Raw genomic sequence first — 21,247 nt, 5'->3', positions numbered from 1 at the left:
CGGGAAGATCCCACATGCTGCGGAGCGGCTGGGCCCCGTAAGCCGTGGCTGCTGAGCCTGCGCGTCCGGAGCCTGTGCTCTGCAACGGGAGAGGCCACAGGAGTGAGAGGCCCGCGTACCAAAAAAAAAAAAAAAAAAAAAATTGTAGAGCAAGAATTATCCTTTATTTCCATGCTTTGAGTATTTAAGGGAAAGGAGATGAAATAAGGATGATGATGAGAACAGTAGAAAAAAACAGAAAGATTAAAAGGGGAGTAAGTCATGAGACAAAGCAGACAGACTAAGACATCAAAGTTAATGAGGTGTTTACAGAAATGATGACTGATGAGACACCTAAGGGTTATACATGAGGGCACAACTGCAGTTTGGGTGAGGGATTAAAAATTTAAGATTATGTTAGGTAGAAAACTAAAATTTTTTACAATGGAATGAACGTGTTAAATGATTCTGTAGTGTTTGAATTAAATTAGAATTAAAAAAAAAAAAAAACAGACTCATGACTTTAATTTTTTTTTTGGCCGAGTCGCGTGGCTTGCAGGATCTTAGTTCCCTGACCAGGACTGAACCCAGGCCATGGCAGAGAAAAACGCACAGTCCTAACCACTGGGCAGCCAGGGAATTCCCAACTTGTGACTTTGAAAAGAAATGTCTTCCAAAGTTGTCAAAGAAAAAAAAAAAAGGTCTAACAGTGATACTATCATAATCCCAATCTGTACTCATGCAGAACAATCTGATATCCATTCCTGATGCCCAGATTTTGCCTCTAATGTTTTTCTTCATTTAAAGGAACTAAGATTCCTTATAAAATAGCTCATTCCACGCTTTGGGTCAGAGAGAGATGAGGATAATCTGGAACATCTTGTGTATGCAAAGCAAGAATGTTTTCAAAAATGTTTGGGAGAAGTGCTGAAGAGACAATAGAACCATCCTAAAAGGCGTTTTACTGGCCAAGCTCTAAATATTTGAGCAAAAAAGGGAAAATAATTATCGATCATCAAAACTATGTTAATGTATGAAAGTTCATAATGATTCTCCAAAGGAAAAAGTTTGCAATTTAGTAATAGGTAGTTTGGCCATAAAAGATAGTGAATGTGATAATATAGATATGTTAATTTTTTTTAAGTACAGAGAATTGTATGTATGGGGTTTTATAAAAATTGAAACCATATATTAGCTTATAAAGTACAAACACGCCTTTTCTCTAATTGTGAAAGTAGAGAGGGATGAATGGAGGAATTGGGAATCCGCCAAGCAGCCCTGGAGAAAATTATTAACTATACCAACAACAGAAAGAACTGCTTCACATTATTTGCCACACAAAACAACCAGGTAGAAAGGAGATCCAACATTTTGGTTGCAAAATGACCAAATGGAGAATTCAGTGGTGTGTTTCACAGCAGTGAAAACGCAGAGTCCTAACCACTGGACTACCAGGAAATTCCCGACTTGTGACTTTAAAAAGAAATGTCTTCCAAAGTTTCCAAAAAAAAGATGATGATTTGCCAAATGTCCTGAGGAAAACAGAAGACAGTTAATAATGTAGATTCCATCCCTGTCTCATGAAAGATGAAACCTTTTAATGGTCATATTTATCATAATTAATGAATGAGACAAAATCAGTTTGCAAAAATGAACAGTCTAGATCAATCAATATATAATGTTAAGAAACTGGGTTCTGTAAGGTGGCCAAGTGAAACAAAAAACATTTCAGGAGAGGCGATAGGTTGCATTCTATGAGTGGTAAGGATTTTTAATGTTCTAACAGTGTATAAAAGGAGAGCCAGGCAGAAGGCACAACCAGGCCTGTGACCCCAACTAAGATTCAATTGGTTGAAACCTCAGCTGGTCTAAATAACATGCTTTTTCCTTTGGTTTCATATCTAAGATGAAATAGTATCAAGTATCCATAATATTATTGTACCCCAGGGCTGCCACTAGTTCTTCTGAAACCTTTGTAGCAATAGGAAAAAGAGATCCCTTCCTCCAGGTGGCCCCAGCCCCCGGGAAAACAGCTTTCAAGAGCAGACTTAGAGTTGTATTTCAGCACCCCCTCATCCCTTCAGCCAGGCACCCTTGTGCAAAGCACAGCCTGCAAAGGCTTGCTGTCCTTCTCAGGAAGGTTTAAGAAATAAACATGTGGTAAAATTACTGCAACCCCAGAAAGGTATAATGAAGGAGGATAGGGATAATGAAGACAACAATTTCGACCTACAGTAATAATACTTCACAAGCAATTGAAGTGTCAGTATAAATTTTGTGAAAATTTGTGCATATTTTGTTTGCTTTTAAATATAAACCTTGGGACTTCCCTGGTGGTCCAGTGGTTAAGACTCCTCGCTCCCAATGCAGGGGGCCCAGGTTCTAGTTCGTGGACAGGGAACTAGATCCCCACATGCCGCAACTAAGAGCCTGCATGCAGCAACGAAGACCTGGCGCTGCCAAATAAATAAATATTAAAAAAAGTAAACCTTAAATTTCAAATAAACTTTTCAGGGTGTGTTGATAAAATAAGGTTTGTGATCAAGGCTTAAATGTCAGGGAAATTTTTATTCATTAAGTGTAAACACTGTGATTTCATGGTTATGTTCAATGTTTAGAGGAATATTATTTCATAGATTTGAAAGAGTAATAATTTGAGAATTAAGCAAAGTATAAATTGGAGTAAGTGTTCCTCTTTTCATACACGTGTCCTTTAGAGCTTAGATGTTCAAGATCTAAGCAACAATAGGCAGAGGAAATGGAAACAAAGTAACAGTGAAGGGGGAAGAAGGACATTCAGAGCAGGAGAGAAAGATGATATTCAAGGTAGAGAGAGGGAGAGGATGAGGGCAGAAGTGAAATGTGAGAGAGACAAAGGTAGACAGAAGAGAGGGCAGAGGAATTCAGAGGGCTATGGAACGTCAATGCAGGTAAACTGCTTATTTCACAAATGGGGGGACTTCCCTGGCGGACCAGTGGTTAAGACTCTGCACTTCCACTGCAGGTGGGACAGGTTCCATCCCCGGTCTGGGAATTAGGATCCTGCATGCCTCTGGAGCAGCCAAAAATAAAAGAAAAAGAAACACAGGTGGGCTTTAATTCCTGACTACTTTTCAATTGTTTATTTAAACAAACAAACAAACAAAACACCTCCTGTAAATAAACTGTTGACTTAACAAAAATAAAACCAAGACATGCAATGGAACAAAAATCTTCAAGAACCCTAAAGTCCTCTCAAGATTAACTTTACCCTTGGAATGTCTTGCTACCTCCATATTGGCCCAGACAAGCGTATCTGATCTTTTCCTTTATATCGTATAGCACAGATGAAACCAGGTTTGAATATTAAAACCAGACTTTACTAAAGACTAGGAGTCTATGGGAACTATACACAAAGGGTAAAAATGAAATCCAATAATATGGTTTATAAAACCCAAATTACTCTCTTCCAGTGGTCCATTCCAGCTCCCAGTCTCTTGGTGGTGGGCACCATCTTAGCACCTACCACCCAGGTGGCCACAGCTGCAAGGCTACCTTTCTTTTTTTTTTTTTTTTTTTTTTTTAAGGCTACCTTTCTTAAAGTGCAGAATCCAGGGTTTTATGCAAGGCCTACACTTCAGGTCTCAAAAGGATAAACTACATACCACATAATAATCCCAACACCCACCCAAGACACATACATAGACAACAACAGGTGTTCTTGATCAAGGGCCCCATTGAACTGACTACAAATTAGCAGCCCCCTGAAGGGTAAATTATTCTTCAGGACAGTTTGATAGTACACCCTAGTAAAGTCAAATCTTAGGCCTTGGGATCTGGTGAAAAGAGCACTGCATTAGGAGTTCAAGTGATTTAGTCCCTAACTCGGACCTAAGGGACTGTGGCCCTTAGGCAAGTTACTTTACCTTTAGAGGCTTTATTTATATTATCTACATGTTGCTATTTACTTTAAAGGATTGGAGTAAGAATAAAATGAGATAACAGATGAAAAAGTCCTTTGAAAAAGCAGAAACTCTTACAAAAACAAAAGAACAAATTACCTCATTCCAGAGGTTCCATAATCTTCGCCTGCTCTTCTCCACCAACTTTTTTTTTTTTTTGGCCGCATTGGGTCTTCGTTGCTGGCACAGGCTTTTCTCTAGTTGTGGCAAGAGGGATTCTCACTGCGGTGGCTTCGCTTACTGTGGAGCACGGGCTCTAGGCATGTAGACTTCAGTTGTGGCACGCAGGCTCAGTAGTTGTGGCTCTCAGGCTCTAGAGCTCAGGCTCAGTAGTTGTAGCGCACAGGCTTAGTTGCTCCAAGGCATGTGGGATCTTCCCAGACCAGGGCTTGAACTTGTGTCCCCTGCATTGGCAGGCAGATTCTTAACTACTGCACCACCAGGGAAGTCCATCCACCAACTCTTGCCAGGCTATTCTCTTCAGATGGATCTTAAATCCAACTTACAGACCTGACAATTTCAATTACAGCCTGAGGAGCTTTTACAGGGTTGGAAGTATATGATTCCCATTCATCCAATGATCATGAGCACTTACTATGTATTAAGTGTTGGAAACACAACAATGAGTAAAATCCAGCAAAAATGATAAAGTCCAGCAATCAATAATGATGGAAGGTAGTATTAACAGTTTATATAAAGTTATTGGGAAGCATTATTCTGGATATTGCCTCTGTCCAACTCTGTTATCACAAAACACTTATCAAGCACCACAAAGCTGAAGAATATTGGTTAAAGGCTGGTAGGATACAAAGAAGTTTATTGTGGTTTTCTAAAAACCTATAATCTAGTGTGGCAGGTAGTACGGATGGTGTTAAAATTTTAGTTTTACCAGACCTGGAGTTCAAATTCTGCTACTAGCCTACTGTATGACATTTGACAAGTACTTTTTGCCTAAGCCCGTTTTCTCTCCTGTAAACTGGGGATAAAATATAGTACCGATTCCTTAGAGTTGTTCCGAGGTTCAAATGAGATAATTCATGCAAAGAACAGTTCGTGGCACATATGTGCTTGAAAAATAGCCACAGTTCTTTCTGTGTGTGAGCGCAGTGCGGGGAGATGAGGAATTTCTATCAACACAGACCTAGCAAAATACACTGTATGTTGCAGAGCTGTTTCACTTTCTCCCTTTGAGACGCAAGCCTCCTCCTTTGCTTTCTTCTCGGTATCAGGCACTGTTTCGTGATCCCAAAGTCCCACAGTATGAAATCAGTAACATTTCCAATGTGCAATTACGGATTTATGGACAACTTTTTATACGTTAAGAGGCCAATTTCAGTAAGTCACTCCCTTAATTTTTACTCCGATTATCATGGCTAATGACCAGCGTTTCTTACCCGAGTTAATGAAAAAAAACGTGAGCAACACTTCATCAAATGTAATTTAAATGTGGACTGGTTTTCTTTCCGACTGCGACGAATGTAACCCCTACCGCGCACTCTGAAATCTTAAAATTAAAAAAAACCAATAATAATGCTATTATGTTGAACTTGAAATAAGTACTTCCCCAAGGTCAGTGGCCTTGATGCTTCCCGATTCTTCCTCCCTGGTTCCCGCCCCCAACCCCATCCCCATCCCCAAGATTCAGCCTAGATCTAGCCATCAGACCACCGCCTTCAGGATGAGGTGCGGGGGTGAGGAAGAAGAGTGGGTAGGGGGGTGGGGCTGGTGGAACTGAAACTGAACTTCATTGTTCGCGGGACTGACTCTTCCCGAAATAGCCCGATGGCAGCGCCTGCGCAGTGCGCGCTCTTTGTGCCGGGCTGCAGCAAGCGGGTTGTTTGTGTGTGCCTCTTCAAGGCGGTGGAGGCGGAGCCGGAGGGGCGTGGCCTCCCTGTCGCATTCTGATTGGGCTTTCTCAGAGAGGTGGGCGGGGTAGGGCGGAGCTTCCGATAACAACACTCGGAGCGGAGGCTCAGGATATTTGTTGCTGCGCCGCCACCGCCCGACCCATGGTATGTTCTTTTCTTGGGCTCTGTTAGCAGCAGCAGCCGCCGCCGCCGCCGCCGCCCTGTGATTTCTGGCCTTATCTCCTCCTTCTACTCTTGCTGAGCCACTTTTCCTCGTAGTGCTATGACCGTCGTTTCTGTCCCACAGCGGGAGCCGCTTGTTCTGGGCGGCCGCCTTGCGCCCATGGGTTTTTCCGCCCGCGGTTACTTCGGGGCCCTCCCGATGGTTACCACTGCTCCGCCGCCTTTTCCCCGGATCCCGGACCCACGGGGGCTGCCCCCCACTCTCTTCCTCCCTCACTTCTTAGGGGAAGATGGTCCCTGCCTGACCCCTCATCCTCGCGCCCCGGCACCTCTGCCCAACTGCAGCCTCGCCACGGCGGGGGGCACCCCTCGGGCAGCACCAAAGAAGCGGCGAAAGAAGAAGGTGCGGGCCAGCCCGTCGGGGCAGCTTCCCAGCCGCTTCCACCAGTACCAGCAGCACCGGCCGAGCCTGGAGGGCGGGCGGAGCCCCGCGACGGGCCACGGCGGAGCGCAGCAAGTCCCGGCCCAGGCCGCCGCCTGGGCCCCGGCTCCTGCGACCGCAGCTCGAACTGAGGAAGCGAGCCCTTTCCCTGGCTCGCTGCCGCCCGCGGCGCCCGGCCAACCCTCGTTCAATAGAGAGGTAAGGGCCGCGAGTGGGACGGGGGTACCGCTGGCGTACCGGCCCCTAGTCGGCCACAGCCCGGACGCGAGGTTTGGGGCCCTGCGCTCTGGGGTCGGGAAGGGAGGGGCCGGGTTGAGGGTTGAGGGACGGTTGTTTACTCGGGAGGGAAGTTTCCGTGACGCCCGCTCTGTTCTTGCTGGTGGAGGGGGGGAGGGGAGGCCAGCGCTGGCGCTGCTGATTGGCTCCGGGGAGCCGGCCAATGAGAGCAGCGGCTGCGCCCCAGCAACAGCCCGGATTTAGAAGGCTGGCGACGTTCCAGGGGGTTTCGGCGTTCTGGGCGCGGGGTGGGGGGTGGGGGGCGGGAGAAGGAAGAGACCCGCTGGAGGCTGACGTCAGCGCGCGCTACGTGCGGAGCGCTTCGGCGCCCATGAAGGAGGCAAGCCGGGCGGGGGTTGGGAGCGCGAGGGCGCGGGCCCCCTGGGGGCTTCCCGACCGTTGGCAGCGCCAAGACTCGTCGGGACGCGCGTACGGTCTCTCGGTACCCGGTGTGGGGTTTGTCATGGGGCGGCAGCCGCCCGCTTCCGGTTGGCTTTTTGCTGAGTTGTGAGGTGCGCGGTGTGGGGCGCCGGGCCACCTGGGGCGCTGCTCCTCGCGGGGCCGACCTACTTAGCTGTGCTTTTCAACTTCGAAAGTCGGCAGGAGCGACGGCAGAGCTGTTACCTCTTTGAAGCGATAAGTTCTCTGGGCTAGTCTATCAGATGAACGGAATTTACTGCGCATCCCCACGGTGTACTGTGCCAGGCTTTGTTAGCGGAAGGTAGTTTTATTGCTTATGTCCAGAATGAAGTTTCCGAAAGAAGAGTTCCCAATTGAATTGACGATATGCTGCCCAGTTGCTATTGGACTAGGATAAAATTGATTAAAACGTAAACGGTATTAAGTGGCTATATTACTTAAAGTAACCTTTGTATCAAAATAAAACATTTTGACTTGAATTTCAGAAACCTTTATAATAATAATGAAAGTAAGTTACTGACATTTGTTGAAAGAATATTGGTTTGAGAGATTTGCAGCTCATCTAGCTGTGCCCTTGCAAAAACTTAAATTTGTCCACCGTGATTACTTAAATTTTGTATACGTTCCTTTCAGTTCCACGGCTCTTCTGTAATATTAATTACTGTAAAAGCGAGTTTTTGTACTTGTTTCCTAGTAAGATTCCTTTATTTTCTAGAACGGTATAGAAACCGGGAGCTCTGTTGTCAGTTACCCTTTTTGACATGGATTATGTTACCTTGTGCTCCGGCTTTCTATTTGTGTCCTGGCTTACCTACCGTATTACAAGTGTTGAAAGGGCAGTGATCGAATAGATTACCCTGTCTTTCCATCTCATGGCTTCCTGTAAGGATCACTTGAGTTAGGAAAGTGACTGGAATTAAGGCAGTAAAGTTCTTGAAGTAATTTTTACAACAGAAAGTAGGGGGCAGGCAGAAAGCATTTTTTTCTGACTATTATATGTGTAACTGGACGAGATGATAGAAAGTGGTAAGTATTTTAGTATTTAAATTTCTGAAATTTTGTTTTCACAAGCTGGGGGGATAATTTTTAATGTGTGTACTTAGTAACCATTATCAAAACACTTCCTCACTTAAAATCAGTCTCCTGCTAATCAAATTTCTATTCTGACATAATTTTTAAAGTACCTGTTTTAAAAGGTAAATAGTGTATCTATTAACATAGTTTTTCTTTCTAATCAACCAAAGCATTTGAAAATTTCTCTTGGAAATACGCTGCTGTAAAAACGCTGACCTTTGTTAGTTAGGAAGAGGTTGTCATACATGTTTGGAATATAGTTCATTACTCTTTATAGAAAGGTGGACTTGGTTACCTTGGGTTCTTTGACATTTTAGAATCAGCACTGGTAACAGTGATTACTAACTATTTTTAGTGGTAAAATTAGATGTGTGCGTATTTGGACTTCCAGGGATAAGTGCAGCAAGCATTTAATCAAGACAGTGAACTAAAGTCCAGGGGAACTTTTTAAAAAGAAAATATGTTAGATATATGGTGAGGTTCATGACTGATTTTTATCATGAGACTGTATTCACTTTTATGTTCCTTGTCTTTGTAGGTTTTAAAATCAAAGATGGGAAAATCGGAGAAAATTGCCATTCCCCACGGCCAGCTTGTTCATGGTATACACTTGTGTGAACAACCAAAGATAAACAGACAGAAAAGCAAATATAACTTACCACTAACCAAGATCACCTCTGCAAAAAGAAATGAAAATAACTTTTGGCAGAATTCTGTTTCATCTGATATAATTCAGAAGCAGGAAAAAAAGCCTTTTAAAAATACTGAGAATATTAAAAATAAGCATTTGAAGAAATCATCATTTCTAACTGAAGTGAGCCAAAAGGAGAATTATGCTGGGGCAAAGTTTAGTGACCCACCTTCTCCTAGTGTTCTTCCAAAGCCTCCTAGTCACTGGATGGGAAGCACCATTGAAAATTCCAACCAAAATAGGGAGTTGATGGCAGTACACTTAAAAACTCTCCTAAAAGTTCAAACTTAGATCTCAGATTTCAGTATGTATGTAAAACATAGCTTTTCCAAAATCCCTGGACTCTTGAAAAGCAGTGGTACAGAAATGGAAAATTACCTTGTTGCAATATACAAGGGCAAAAGATGAGTTTAAAAATTTACAAACAGCTTGTATTATATTTTATATTTTGTAAATACTGTATACCATGTATTATGTGTATATTGTTCATACTTGAGAGGTACATTATAGTTTTGTTATGAAAGTATGTATTTTGCCCTGCCCAAATGGTAGGTGTTTTGTATATATACAATGGAGAAATTTTAAGTGTGCTAAGGCACCTGAAAGACCGATTTATTTGCACAAGGTACTGAGATTTTTTTCAAGAAACAGCTGTCGAATCTCAAGGTGAAGATCTCAATGTGAACAGTTTACTAATGCACTACTGAAGTTTAAATCTGTGGCACAATCATTGTAAACATGGGGTTTGTCTATGTTTCTCTAAATTGATTTCTGCCTTCTAATCTGTAATTACCGGAAAACTCCTATTCCCATTTTTACCAAACTTAATTTCTGGGTTTTGGTTTATATCCATTCAAATTTAAAATTTTAATGCCAACAAAATCGGTTGTAATCAAATTTTAAAATAATAATAATTTGGCCCCCCCCTTTTCAACTAGTCTTGACTCTTTGTGTGTGATTGTTTTTTCATGTTTGAATGTGTAACTAGGAGATGGATTTTAACTTTCCATTTTACTGGCTAAATGTCTATACTAATTGTACATCCTCCCTCTGAAAGCTGGAGAGTCCAATAATTTAACACTACTACCTCTAAGGGGAGGAATTCCCCATCTCATGAATGGAAATGGTTGTGGGCAAAAGTAAAGCTGATTAGCTTATAGCTTAGAATATGTGTTTATTTTTTGAGCTGTTTCATAAAACAGCATTTGACTTACCACATATTTACAATGAAAGAAAACGGCACTTGTTTGATTTGCAAAATTTATACTGATACTGAATGGGATACTTGAATCAAAGCAAATACAATTGATGTTAAAATATTAGATGGAGACTTTGGAATCTCAAGCTTGCTTTAAGTTATGGCAGCATATGTATTTTTACTTTAAAATTCAAACTTCTACTCAGTAGTGTATCTATAAAGTCTATTCCAGTAAGAAATTCTAGAACACAATTTTCCCCATATCGTTTTTCATTATATTATACACGGCCAAAGTTTATGCCAAATAATACAAAGGAAAAAAAGTAATTGGTAATGAGTAATTGGTCAATATTTAGACATGTGAAAAAGTAAAGGTGTTCAGAGGCTATATATGATCCTATAAGGTAGTATAGATGAGAAAGGTGCTACCATCCTGAGGAAGAAATAAATGAGCCTTAAGTCTCAACTTCTTGTATCATTTTGGTTCACACAAGAAGGGAGGACACTTAACTAACCTTAACTTAGAATCACTATTGACTTAATAAGCAATGCCAGGATGGCATGATGACTTGTTATAGCCACCTCAGAATCTGAGAATTTCTAATAGATGTGGTCACTATACAGCTTGTCAACACCCCAACCAACCATTTTTCTTGGCATTGACTGTAACATGCTTTGTTCTTAAATGAATTCAGAGAAAGTTAACTTCATTTACATATAGGTATATGTAGATGGGTTTTTAAAAAGCACTTAGAGAAACTTAAGATACAAGTGCACTCTCGACCTTATAGAAGATAAGACTTGTTTTTAGCTAAGAGAAGTGTTAACACACTGGTAAAGAGGATGGTTAAAGTTTTTAAAGGATGATGTAAGGAAACACGTTGTATTATAAAGTAACAGATTTTATAGTTTGAAGAGTGGGTGAAATGGCCTACAGATATATTTAGTGAGAAGGTGTTAAATTTAAAAGTTGAATAGTTTTGGTGTTAAAGTAGAACACTTAGCAGCATGTCTTAGTCCTTCTGGGCTGCTGAAACAAAATACTAGACACTAAGTAGCTTATAAACAAATTTATTTCTCAGTTCTGTAGGCTGGGAAGTCCAAGATCAAGGCATCAGTGGATTTGGTGTCTAGTGAGATCCCAGTTTTAAACGTTCATAGATGGTGTCCTTTTGCTGTGTATGCACATGGCAGAAGGGGTGAGGGAGCTTTCTGGGGCTCCTTTTATAAGGGCACAAATCCCATTCATGAGGGTTCCTGCTCTCATGTCCTAATCACTTCGCCAAGTCTCTACCTCCTGTATGTTACCTCGGGGGTTGGGTCTCAACATAGGAATTCAGATCATAGTGCAGCCCAATTATTCAGCCGTTATTTTTCTCCTATTGGAGTGTCTTGAAACATCTCCTCCAATGTTCCTGTAATTTGTGTTTTGTGGGTGTATAGAGCACACTTTGTGTTTGCAGTTACCAGCTCCAGGCCTAAACTTTAACTAATGGTCTAGTTAAAAAATTACCATTGCAAAGGGGTAAAAGGTTTGTAACTGTAGTATGTGAGTGGAAGAAATTGTTCCATGCAGTGGCACTTCCCTATAAAACAAATACCAGTATGTGGTTTAGTATATTGTACTGAAGTTGCTTTTAGGTGAATTTGTACAATTTGATACTGAGTTTATTCAGCTCATACCACAGACGTAGTGAGACTATAGAAAGCTGCTTTTATTTGCATTAATCTTGGTGCTACGTAATTAGTGTCCTTGTTAGGAAGATAAAGGGAAAAGAAGGTAATAAAAGACCAAATTACAATATTAACAGATTGACAGGAGCCATTCTTTTCAAACTTAAAGGTGATTTGTAAGTTAAAATACAAATTTTAGGGTGGTTTATAAATTTAAAGACTAGAATGTGTTAGGCAAGTAATCTGCATTTTATCAGGACAAGCATTCAGGTTTTTAGGCAGTACTATGTAATTACCCCTTTCCTTCACAGATTTTAATACAAAGCTAGTATGAATGTGGGACTTGAATGGGATCCAGTCATGCTACACTTGGGGAAAACCATTTGCATTTCTTTTGCGTAGTACATGATTTTAAACTATCTCAAAACTCCCACAGTATTTGCTTTTGTCTTTGTCTTCTTTAAAAGCCCTGACTCAACTTTCGGTGTTGAGAAGGAACAAAACCCAGGCCCCAGGCCCCAGGGCCCAGCGCCCAGGCGTGTGCTTCTGCCCCTCAGCACTAGGGCCCAGGATGGACCTGGGAAGGAGGGCATGGTGGGCACCCGCCCAAGCCAAAGAAGTTAGGATTATGAGGAGCTGTGGGGGTGGTGGATAAGCTAGACTCCTCCAAGGCCTTGTCCCTCACCTGGCAGCATGTCCTCAAGTAAAAGCATTTCGATGTCGGGGGAAGGTTAAGGCTGTCTTAGCTCAAAGCCACCGACCTCTGCCCTATTCCTGGTTTCTTCCAGAAACGGTGCTTGGGGAGAGAACCATAATTATTAAATGGTTTGAGATTACTAAAAACGCAGGGCATGTGTGTGTGTGTGTGTGTGGGAGACTGGTTTTGTGATTAAGGACTTCAAGAGGTGGTATAAAGAAAGGCAGCTAAATTTTGAGTGGGGATATTAAGCAATCAGTTATAGAAAAGAAGGGAAAGGGTTTGAGGATGCAAAGGAACTTCTGCCAATCCAAATTTGATACTGGCATTTTGTATGAGTCTTCATTCCGGCTCACATAAATGCAAGTATCTTCCTTACAAATAGATGGGAAATCTCATTTTAGGAGTTAAGGCCATAGTCCAAAATTCCCCCAGTTGGTAGTCACCAATTTTACCTTTTTTTAAAAAATAAATTTGTTTTATTTTTTTGCTGTGTTGGGTCTTCGTTGCTGCACGCGGGCTTTCTCTAGTTGCGGTGACTGGAGGCTACTTTTCGTTGCGGTGCACGGGCTTCTCATTGCAGTGGCTTCTCTTGTTGCGGAGCACGAGCTCTAGGTACGTGGGCTTCAGTAGTTGTGGCACGCAGGCTCAGTAGTTGTGACTCAGGCTCTAGAGCGCAGGCTCCGTCGTTGTGGGGCACGGGCTTAGTTGCTCCGTGGCATGTGGGATCTTCCCGGACCAGGGCTCAAACCCGTGTCCCCTGCATTGGCAGGCGGATTCTTAACCACTGCGCCACCAGGGAAGCCCAATTTTAGCTTTTTTAAATAACGTGTTGTAAACATTACTAATGGGTTGGCCTAGGTGAGTTCTGACATCTCCCAAATCAGTCTAATGACTCCAGCAAACGGCTCATTTGTGCACATGTTTGATAACACATTTCTGCATATTATAAAAATCCTAACAATGAAACTAATATAGAGTCCCTGTCTTGGATAAAACTGCCTCAACCACCCCTCCCCTCCTTGTTTGAAGTATGTTCTTTCGTGTCATTTTTTTTTTTTTTTTTTTTTGCGGTACGCGGGCCTCTCACTGCTGCGGCCTCTCCCGTTGCGGAGCACAGGCTCTGGACGGGCAGGCTCAGCGGCCATGGCTCACGGGCCCAGCCGCTCCGCGGCATGTGGGATCTTCCCATACCGGGACACGAACCCGCGTCCCCTGCATCGGCAGACGGACTCAACCACTGCGCCACCAGGGAAGCCCTTTCGTGTCATTTTTGAGTAGCATGTCTACAATTTAGTGTGGCGGGGGATTAAGTGTGAAGTACGTTCAGGAGATGGTTGACCCCTGAACAACACAGGTTCAAACTGAGCAGGTCCGCTTACACACAGATTTTTAAAAAATAGTAAATACTACAATACTACATGATCCACAGTTGGTTGAATCCGAGGATGTGGAACCTTGGATATGGAGGAATCAGGGACACAGAGGTCAGACTATAATTTATATGCATATTTTCAACCGCAAGGGGTTGGTGCACCCAACCCCTGAGTTGTTCAGGGGTCAGCTGTACAAGGATAATTGGCAGAGCTAAAAGTTAACAGCGTAGGTGGGTGAGGAAGAAATGATGGCCATAACTGAAATACAAGCTTACCCTACAAGAAACGTTTTTAGAGGAGGTAAAAACAAAAGTCAAGTCATTGTCTCTTCCAGCAGGTGGTGACTAATGCTGGTGAGTAGGGATTGTCTAGTTGGGAATCGGGACATCTATTAGAAGTAGCATTGAGTGGGGCCTTAAAATATTCAGTTGTATCTGCCATGCAAAGAAGAGTTGAATATATTGTCAGATAAAAGTTTTAGCAGTGTTATGAAAAGATGTGGAATACCCAGTAGCTTAAGAGAAGTGCAGGGAAGGTAGATTCACTGTCTTGAATGGTGTATTGGGGTAGTAACATGAAGGGCTTTGAATGTCATGCTGAAGAGTTTCAACTTTATTCTATAAGCATGGCAGAGTCACGAAAGGCTTATGAGCAAGGTAATGAGATTTCTGCTTCAAAAAGAAAACTGGTGAAAATACATAGAACAGTTTGGAAAGGGAAAGCTTGAGACATGAAAGCCACTTGATATTTCAGTGGTTTAAAAAAGAGCCTTAAAGGATATTATCAGAGGGTATACAGGGGCATGGCCTTACTTGGGAGATACTTTGGAGGTAGAATTCAGAATTCAGCAACTGAATGAAGGGTTAGAAAAGAATTTTTAAATTGAGCAATCAGGAAGATAAAACCAGCAATTAGGGAACTCTGGAGGGGGTTGAAATTATAGAGGAAGGTAATTTTGATTTGCATGTTGAACTTTGAGATGCATGTAGGATACCCACGTGGAAACACACAGCAAGTAGAAGATAGGTCAGGCTGAGAGGTACAGCTTTGGTAATAGCGCACAGAAGCACTAATTACAACATGAATATGGAACTGAAATGTTTTGTCTTCCTATATTCTTTTTTCCCTCACTGGGTTTAACACCTTTACCAGTACTCTTGACCTCATCTTTTCTGCCTCCTATGGACCCTCAACTTCATCTATGATAGTAAATTAGTTGCTGAACTGAAAGTATTTCCTCTGAAAGTGTTAATGGTGGTTAGTTACTACTGACCTGTAAAAGGCTGTTAGTGGACGGTTCTAATGTTAAGTTCTGGATTCAGACAGCAGGGGCCCAGCTGCTGAAGAGGAACAAAGTTTCCTTCCCTTAGTCCAAGTTTTGATGCTGGGTGAAACTGATCTTTTAACATTCTGTATCTTTTTGTAAATCTCCCCCCTTCTAATGACCATCCCATCATATTGCTGAATTATCCTTTATTTAGAGAATGGAAGGCCCCCAAATCCCATGCACTCTATGCAGTTGATATCTGTTTCACGTTGAGGGAATCAAACATATGTACTTATACTTGGGTATGAAAGGCTGAGAGTCTCATTATCTTCCTCTATATACTTAAAACTTTGAAGGACATTGCAGAATGAAAACACTTAAAAATCACAAGCCTGCTCTTTCAGCCCTGAGCTATCCATAAATCTTTCAAAGACTCCCAAATACAAGTCTCCAAATGGGAAAGAGTGTGTCTGTGCTGAGATGAGATGGTGTAGGAAGCAGGATTGTGGTAGGCACAAATCGTGTAGTTCAGGAGCTGCTTGTTTTTGTATCTGAAAGGAAATTTGAGAGTACATTTTATATAGTGCTATTTATAAAAACTCATAAAAATTAATCTTTGAAAGAAACTTTCTTGAAAATTTTAGATAGGATTCTCTGAAGCTGTGGGGTGGATAAAGTTCTAAGATTAGGGATGATCTATTTTATGGTTGAACTAAACCCTTTTTCTTTATATCTCTTGGATTAGATTGTCTTGAATTAATCTGACAGTTTTCGGATTAAGTTACTTTTCATATCCTTTGCAATTCTCTTGGAGTTCTAAATTAAATATGCTAAAATGTATGAGTAATATTCCTAACACCCAGGAATTGTATTTGCCAAACTTAAACTTGTGAATTACAATTTAAGACTTATAGAAGGTGTTACATTTACTGTGGGTTCACTGTCAAGATCTCAGAATTCATTTTCTAAAGCAGAGTTTAGAGTAATGTTTCCTTAGTGTAGAACTGGTGACACAAATTTAAAGTTCCCTCTGTTAGAGGAATAGTTTGTCATAGATGATGTGGCATTAATTACAGTCTCTGAATTAAGTAATGGTAGGAAGGGGAAAAACGGGAGAATTGGCAGAAAGCAGCCTACATGGATAATCATGGAAAATCAGATGCACATTTGTCAAAGGAGGCTACAGGTTCTATTCAAGCTCTATTTAATTAGAAGAGATCATATATCTTGAATGTATAATAGCTTAAAAGACAAAATGACATTCTTAAGCAATAACGTTGAAAACTTCATTTCTCTAGTCATTCATACGATAACTTTTATGCATGTGTAAGAAAGGATCCAGGAAAGTTAAGTAATTTTTCCCAGTCTACTACATAAAGTGGCAGGAAAATGTGGTATTTTATATATGATTGTAAAGATAATAGATACTAATCAGACTCCTCCAAAACTGGTCATATATATATATATAGCTACTCCTAAATTATTACAGATAGTTCCATTGTTCTAAGATTAGAGATTAACCTGATTAGTTGTCAAAACAGAATTACAAATGTGTTCTTAAGAGTCTAGAATCTTGAGGAGGGGATGGCAAGTAGAAGACATTTTGATGACTTTTATTTCCAACATGGAAATGTTTGATTTAACTGAACTCAAAACTGCCTTCTAACAGTTAAGATCTTTAAATAGGAAGAACCTTATTATTTCACTCTATTTGGCAACGTGGAATCAGAGGGCTTTGGTTCTTCCTACCAAACCCTTGGAGAGATCTACAATTTGGGGGATCTTCTTGCTATAATAAGGGCTCTCAACCGTCCCTTCCAACGTTGAAATTGCCCTTACTCTTTTCAACTGATCAGACACTAAGGGCTCTCAAAATTTAAAACAAAAGGATTAACATCAAAGATTGGATTACCCTTTTCCATCAGCCTTCCAAGGGTCCTAGTCACTGTGCATTCAGTCCAGTCTCCTTAACCATTTGTGTGTTTCTTAGGTTACTGTAAATCATCTGATGTTTGAAGCCAGACCCTGAATTTCAAAACTAAGAAAATAGAATGTTTACAAAAGATATTCAACCAAGATTTTTGATCACTCTTTAACTGGAATAGCGCACTTATGAATATTCCAATTTTCAAAAATTTACTATATGTTAAATTCAAAATAATTGAGGAAAAGATGGATGGAAATATATGTGATAAAACAAGCATAACTTTTAACTGTAGAATCTACGTAGTGGGTATATGGGTGTTCATTGTAAGATTACTTTCTTATTAAAGAATTTTACAACAAAATGTTAACAGAATTCGGGAAAGTTAACGCTGCTTTACTAGTTCACTCCAACATTACACAGAAGTTGAGTATTTGCCAATAATTCCAAAAGCTCACTTACATGTAACATTAAGCACAAATAAGTCAATCTTTTGATGTAAACTTTGAATATCCTAAATGTTTTTTCTTTGCTCTTTCAACTAGGCTGGTTAGTTGGTTATAACACTTCTAAAATAATGGAACAGTTCTAGTCAATGACTGAAATACCAAAGCCATTGTAAATAAGAACTGAAAGATTAGAGAAAGGATACTGTATTTAAGCATTGTCTTATTTGGGAAATGTGACAGCTGACATTTAATGTTAATGTTGAAATGTTAAAGCTTGAAGAAACTTAAATTAGGAGAGGGTAAAGAGGTAGGTGGAGACTATAAAGATTCTGAAGGGCATTTATAACAACTGCCCATGGTTTGAGGGGAAAGTTAAAGAATTATCTAACATGGAATAACTTGAACTTCAAGTAGCGTAAGGAAGTGTGTCTGAGATTCCCAAAGAAAAAAGGGGATGGCCGAAGGGCTGGTAAGCACTGAGTGACCAGGAGGTAGAAGGGCAAAGCAGGGTGCAACTCTTAACACTTGGTTGGCGCCTACTCTTTAAAGCCTTTAATGTTGAATTAATATCAGTGGAGTTAATGGAAAGTTAAAAGCATTTAAAATTATTCCTTAAGTGTAGTTCCACTTTCCATGATAGATATTCATGTAAAAACACCACCTTCTAGTCAAGGTAGATAAAAGGTGGACAAAAGTGCAGTCACCAAAACCTCTTACAGTATCAGTTATATTTGACTACGGACAGGCAGCTAAGAGCACCTTATACAAGTGCTTTTCATGTATATTTTTTTATTTTTTAATAGATCTTTGACTATAATTGCTTCACAGTACTGTGTTAGTTTCTGTTGTACACCAAAGTGAATCAGCCATATGCATACATATGTCCCCATATCCCCTCCCTCTTGCGTCTCCCTCCCACCCTCCCTATCCCACTCCTCTAGGGCATCGCAAAGCACCGAGATGATCTCCCTGTGCTGTGCGGCTGCTTCCCACTAGCTATCTATTTTACATTTGGTAGTGTATACATGTCAGTGCTACTCTCACTTCGCCCCAGCTTCCCACTCCCACCCCGTGTCCTCAAGTCCATTCTCCATGTCTACATCTTTATTCCTGCCCTGCAACTAGGTTCATCAGTACCATTTTTTTTTTGATTCCATATATATGCGTTAGAATACAGTAGTTGTTTTTCTCTTTCTGATATACTTCACTCTGTATGACAGACTCTATGACACCTCACTACAAATAAATTTTAGAAAATTTTTTATCCATGTTTTTAAGTGGTATTTTTAAAAAAATCCCACATAGACTATATGGCAAGAGTAGAGAATTATAAAGTATAAAATAACACCAAAAATGGTTAGACTTTGTATACACATTAAAAATTATAATGAATATCCTAAACAAAACTAGAGCATTAGTTTTCCTAATTCAGTTACATTTAACATTTTAAGGCCAAAATCTTAAGGTTTACCGACAATGTGAATGTTAATTTTCCTTAAGGTTCTTATGAAATTATATATTTTACGTGTTAAAATAAATTTAAGTAACATTCCATCTCATTTTTAAAATGTAAGAATGCCCTGAAGAGTCAGACCAGTTATACAACTTATGTCGATTTTGAAAAAAGGTCTTCAACAGAGTACTTTTTCTCAAGGTGTAAAGTAGTATTCCCACGAAGCAGACACCACCTCACAAATGTCATAGGAATGGCTCTTAACTTCCCCCACAAAGAAATCCACTGAATTTTTCTTAGTATTGAAAAAAAAAGGCTATCACTTGAGCCTGGAAGACTATTTTATATTGAGATTTCTGTTGAAATTAGTCAATTTAACAGCATTTTACGTCTATACTATAAGGAGTAAGCCAAGAAAACCAGAATGTGGTTTTCCTCAATTTCTATGGACCCATTTCTAAAAAGCATATAGTTCTTAGGCATTTAGTTCACAGAATTATACTCCTAAATTAGAAAAGTGGTAATTTTGCTTCTTGTTTCAATTTACACTTTTTCTGAGAAACTGCTCATCCTACACAAGCTGCAATACATAAGATCAAACAGTAATAAACATGCAATCAATCCATTTCTAGCACAAAGCACTGATTACTGGCTAGATATTCTCATCTGGAGAGACTGACCCTTTAAATTTTCTATCTGCATTCTGAAAGAACCTGAAACCTGACATACCCTAAGATATTCCTGATTTTAATTTGTAACGTTACTAGTTCATAAACTTACAGGTAGGTTGAATATGGTGTTTTGAAACATGTGAACCAAACATATGCTTTAAATCACACAATACATTTAAAAAACAGTAACCATTAACCCACTGAGCATCCATCTATCTCCACAAGTTGATACTATTTCTTTTCATAAATTCAAAATTGTGGTACATTCCTAGAACATAAGATTCAAGAAAAACTAATCATATAACCCTTTCCCCAAAATAAAATAAAAACATTATACCTAAAAAAAAAAAAAAAAAAAAATTATACCTTTTTTTTGGGAAAATACTACTGATGTGGTATAGTATCCTATGTATATTTTTAAATTCAGTCTTTCCTCACATGATTCCTTTAAATAAAAAATGGTATTTGTCATTATTGTGAAGTACTGTTTTAACTTGAATGAAGTTCAATCAACCTGGAATATCTAACACTTCTATAAGGGAATATTGTATTTCTAAATAGGTTTTTGACTATAGTATCTCTACACTTAATTTGCTTCTTTTCAAAAGATGTACCCAATTTAATTCTATAATCACAGTCAATCCATCAATTACAGTCCATTCACCTTCTCTGTGGGCTGTCCCAGCTCTATTGTGTTCCTGGGATGGGGTCAGTGCATTAGGGGCATTCTCTAAGCAGTGGGGGCCAGGCCCTAGCCCAGTCAGGAATGAAGTGCTTACTCCCCCGAGGCTGTCTGTGTGAGGCAATGGAGCCTTGTCTGGGATGCACAAAGCTGTGGTTAATTTGCTTAATTTTAAGAGCATCTTTTTAAAGGTACATGATATAAAATTTCCAGAGGGCCTAAATTGACATGGTTAGATCAATGCCAGAGCTAAGGTTATGATCCTAAATACCCTAGTTTCATCAAGGGAGTAATTTAGATGCTAAATTCATAATCTTCATTTAATACTTAAATTTTTCTAATCAAATATATGAGTTTTGAGAGTAATATCCGTATGTCTCACTGAACCACTGGTCCTTAAAATACCAAGACTCACGGACTTGTTTGAATTAGAGGACCTAGATCTGAAGCTTTGGTTTCATGATACCAGATTAAGATCTCCTGCGTAAGTAGCATGTATTTATTTATACAGATACCCCAAATATTCTACCACCCTGTTTGGAAAACAAATTTAATTTTTAACTCTAAATAAGAAATTACAATTTTAATGTAGTATAGAAGAATTATAAAAGTATTTCTAAACGCTTCTTCCTTTAAACTTCGACTAATTTTGCTTCAAGCAATGGAATTGGAATAAAGGCAGAAATTCTTATTTGTAATACAACAGCATGTCTTAGAATAGTCGTATCTCAGATAACATATAAAGTCCTGAAATTAGTTAATATTTTACATTTAAAAATAAACATCCCAGAGGCACAAGATTAAACCCCAGACTACAGATAAAAAATTTGGCATATTCCCCCATTACGTTTGCAGCTACAAAATACCAGCTGCTACACAGAAATGTGAATTATTCATGGGGAGAAAGAAACCAAGCAGTCATGGTGGCCACCTTTATCTTCTTTGACATTAACTTATCCTCTATGAATCTTGAACAAATGGAGGTAGGTAGTGCCCCTACACC

At 40.1% G+C, this 21,247-nt stretch overlaps 1 protein-coding gene across 1 annotated transcript; it reads left to right on the top strand.

Moving 5' to 3' along the window:
- The first annotated feature begins 5,903 nt into the window (after nucleotides 1-5,903).
- PNRC1 (proline rich nuclear receptor coactivator 1) lies at nucleotides 5,904-9,779 on the top strand. Its single transcript, XM_065889159.1, has 2 exons — nucleotides 5,904-6,590; nucleotides 8,701-9,779. The coding sequence occupies exons 1-2, from the start codon at nucleotides 6,051-6,053 to the stop codon at nucleotides 9,142-9,144; spliced, it is 984 nt and encodes a 327-aa protein (XP_065745231.1). The 5' UTR covers nucleotides 5,904-6,050; the 3' UTR covers nucleotides 9,145-9,779.
- Nucleotides 9,780-21,247: the final 11,468 nt, after the last annotated feature.

Source organism: Phocoena phocoena, chromosome 12 (assembly GCF_963924675.1).
Source record: "Phocoena phocoena chromosome 12, mPhoPho1.1, whole genome shotgun sequence".
NCBI lineage: Eukaryota > Metazoa > Chordata > Mammalia > Artiodactyla > Phocoenidae > Phocoena > Phocoena phocoena.
The sequence above is the reverse complement of the archived record's forward strand: the minus strand, read 5'-3'. Positions and strand labels throughout refer to the sequence as shown.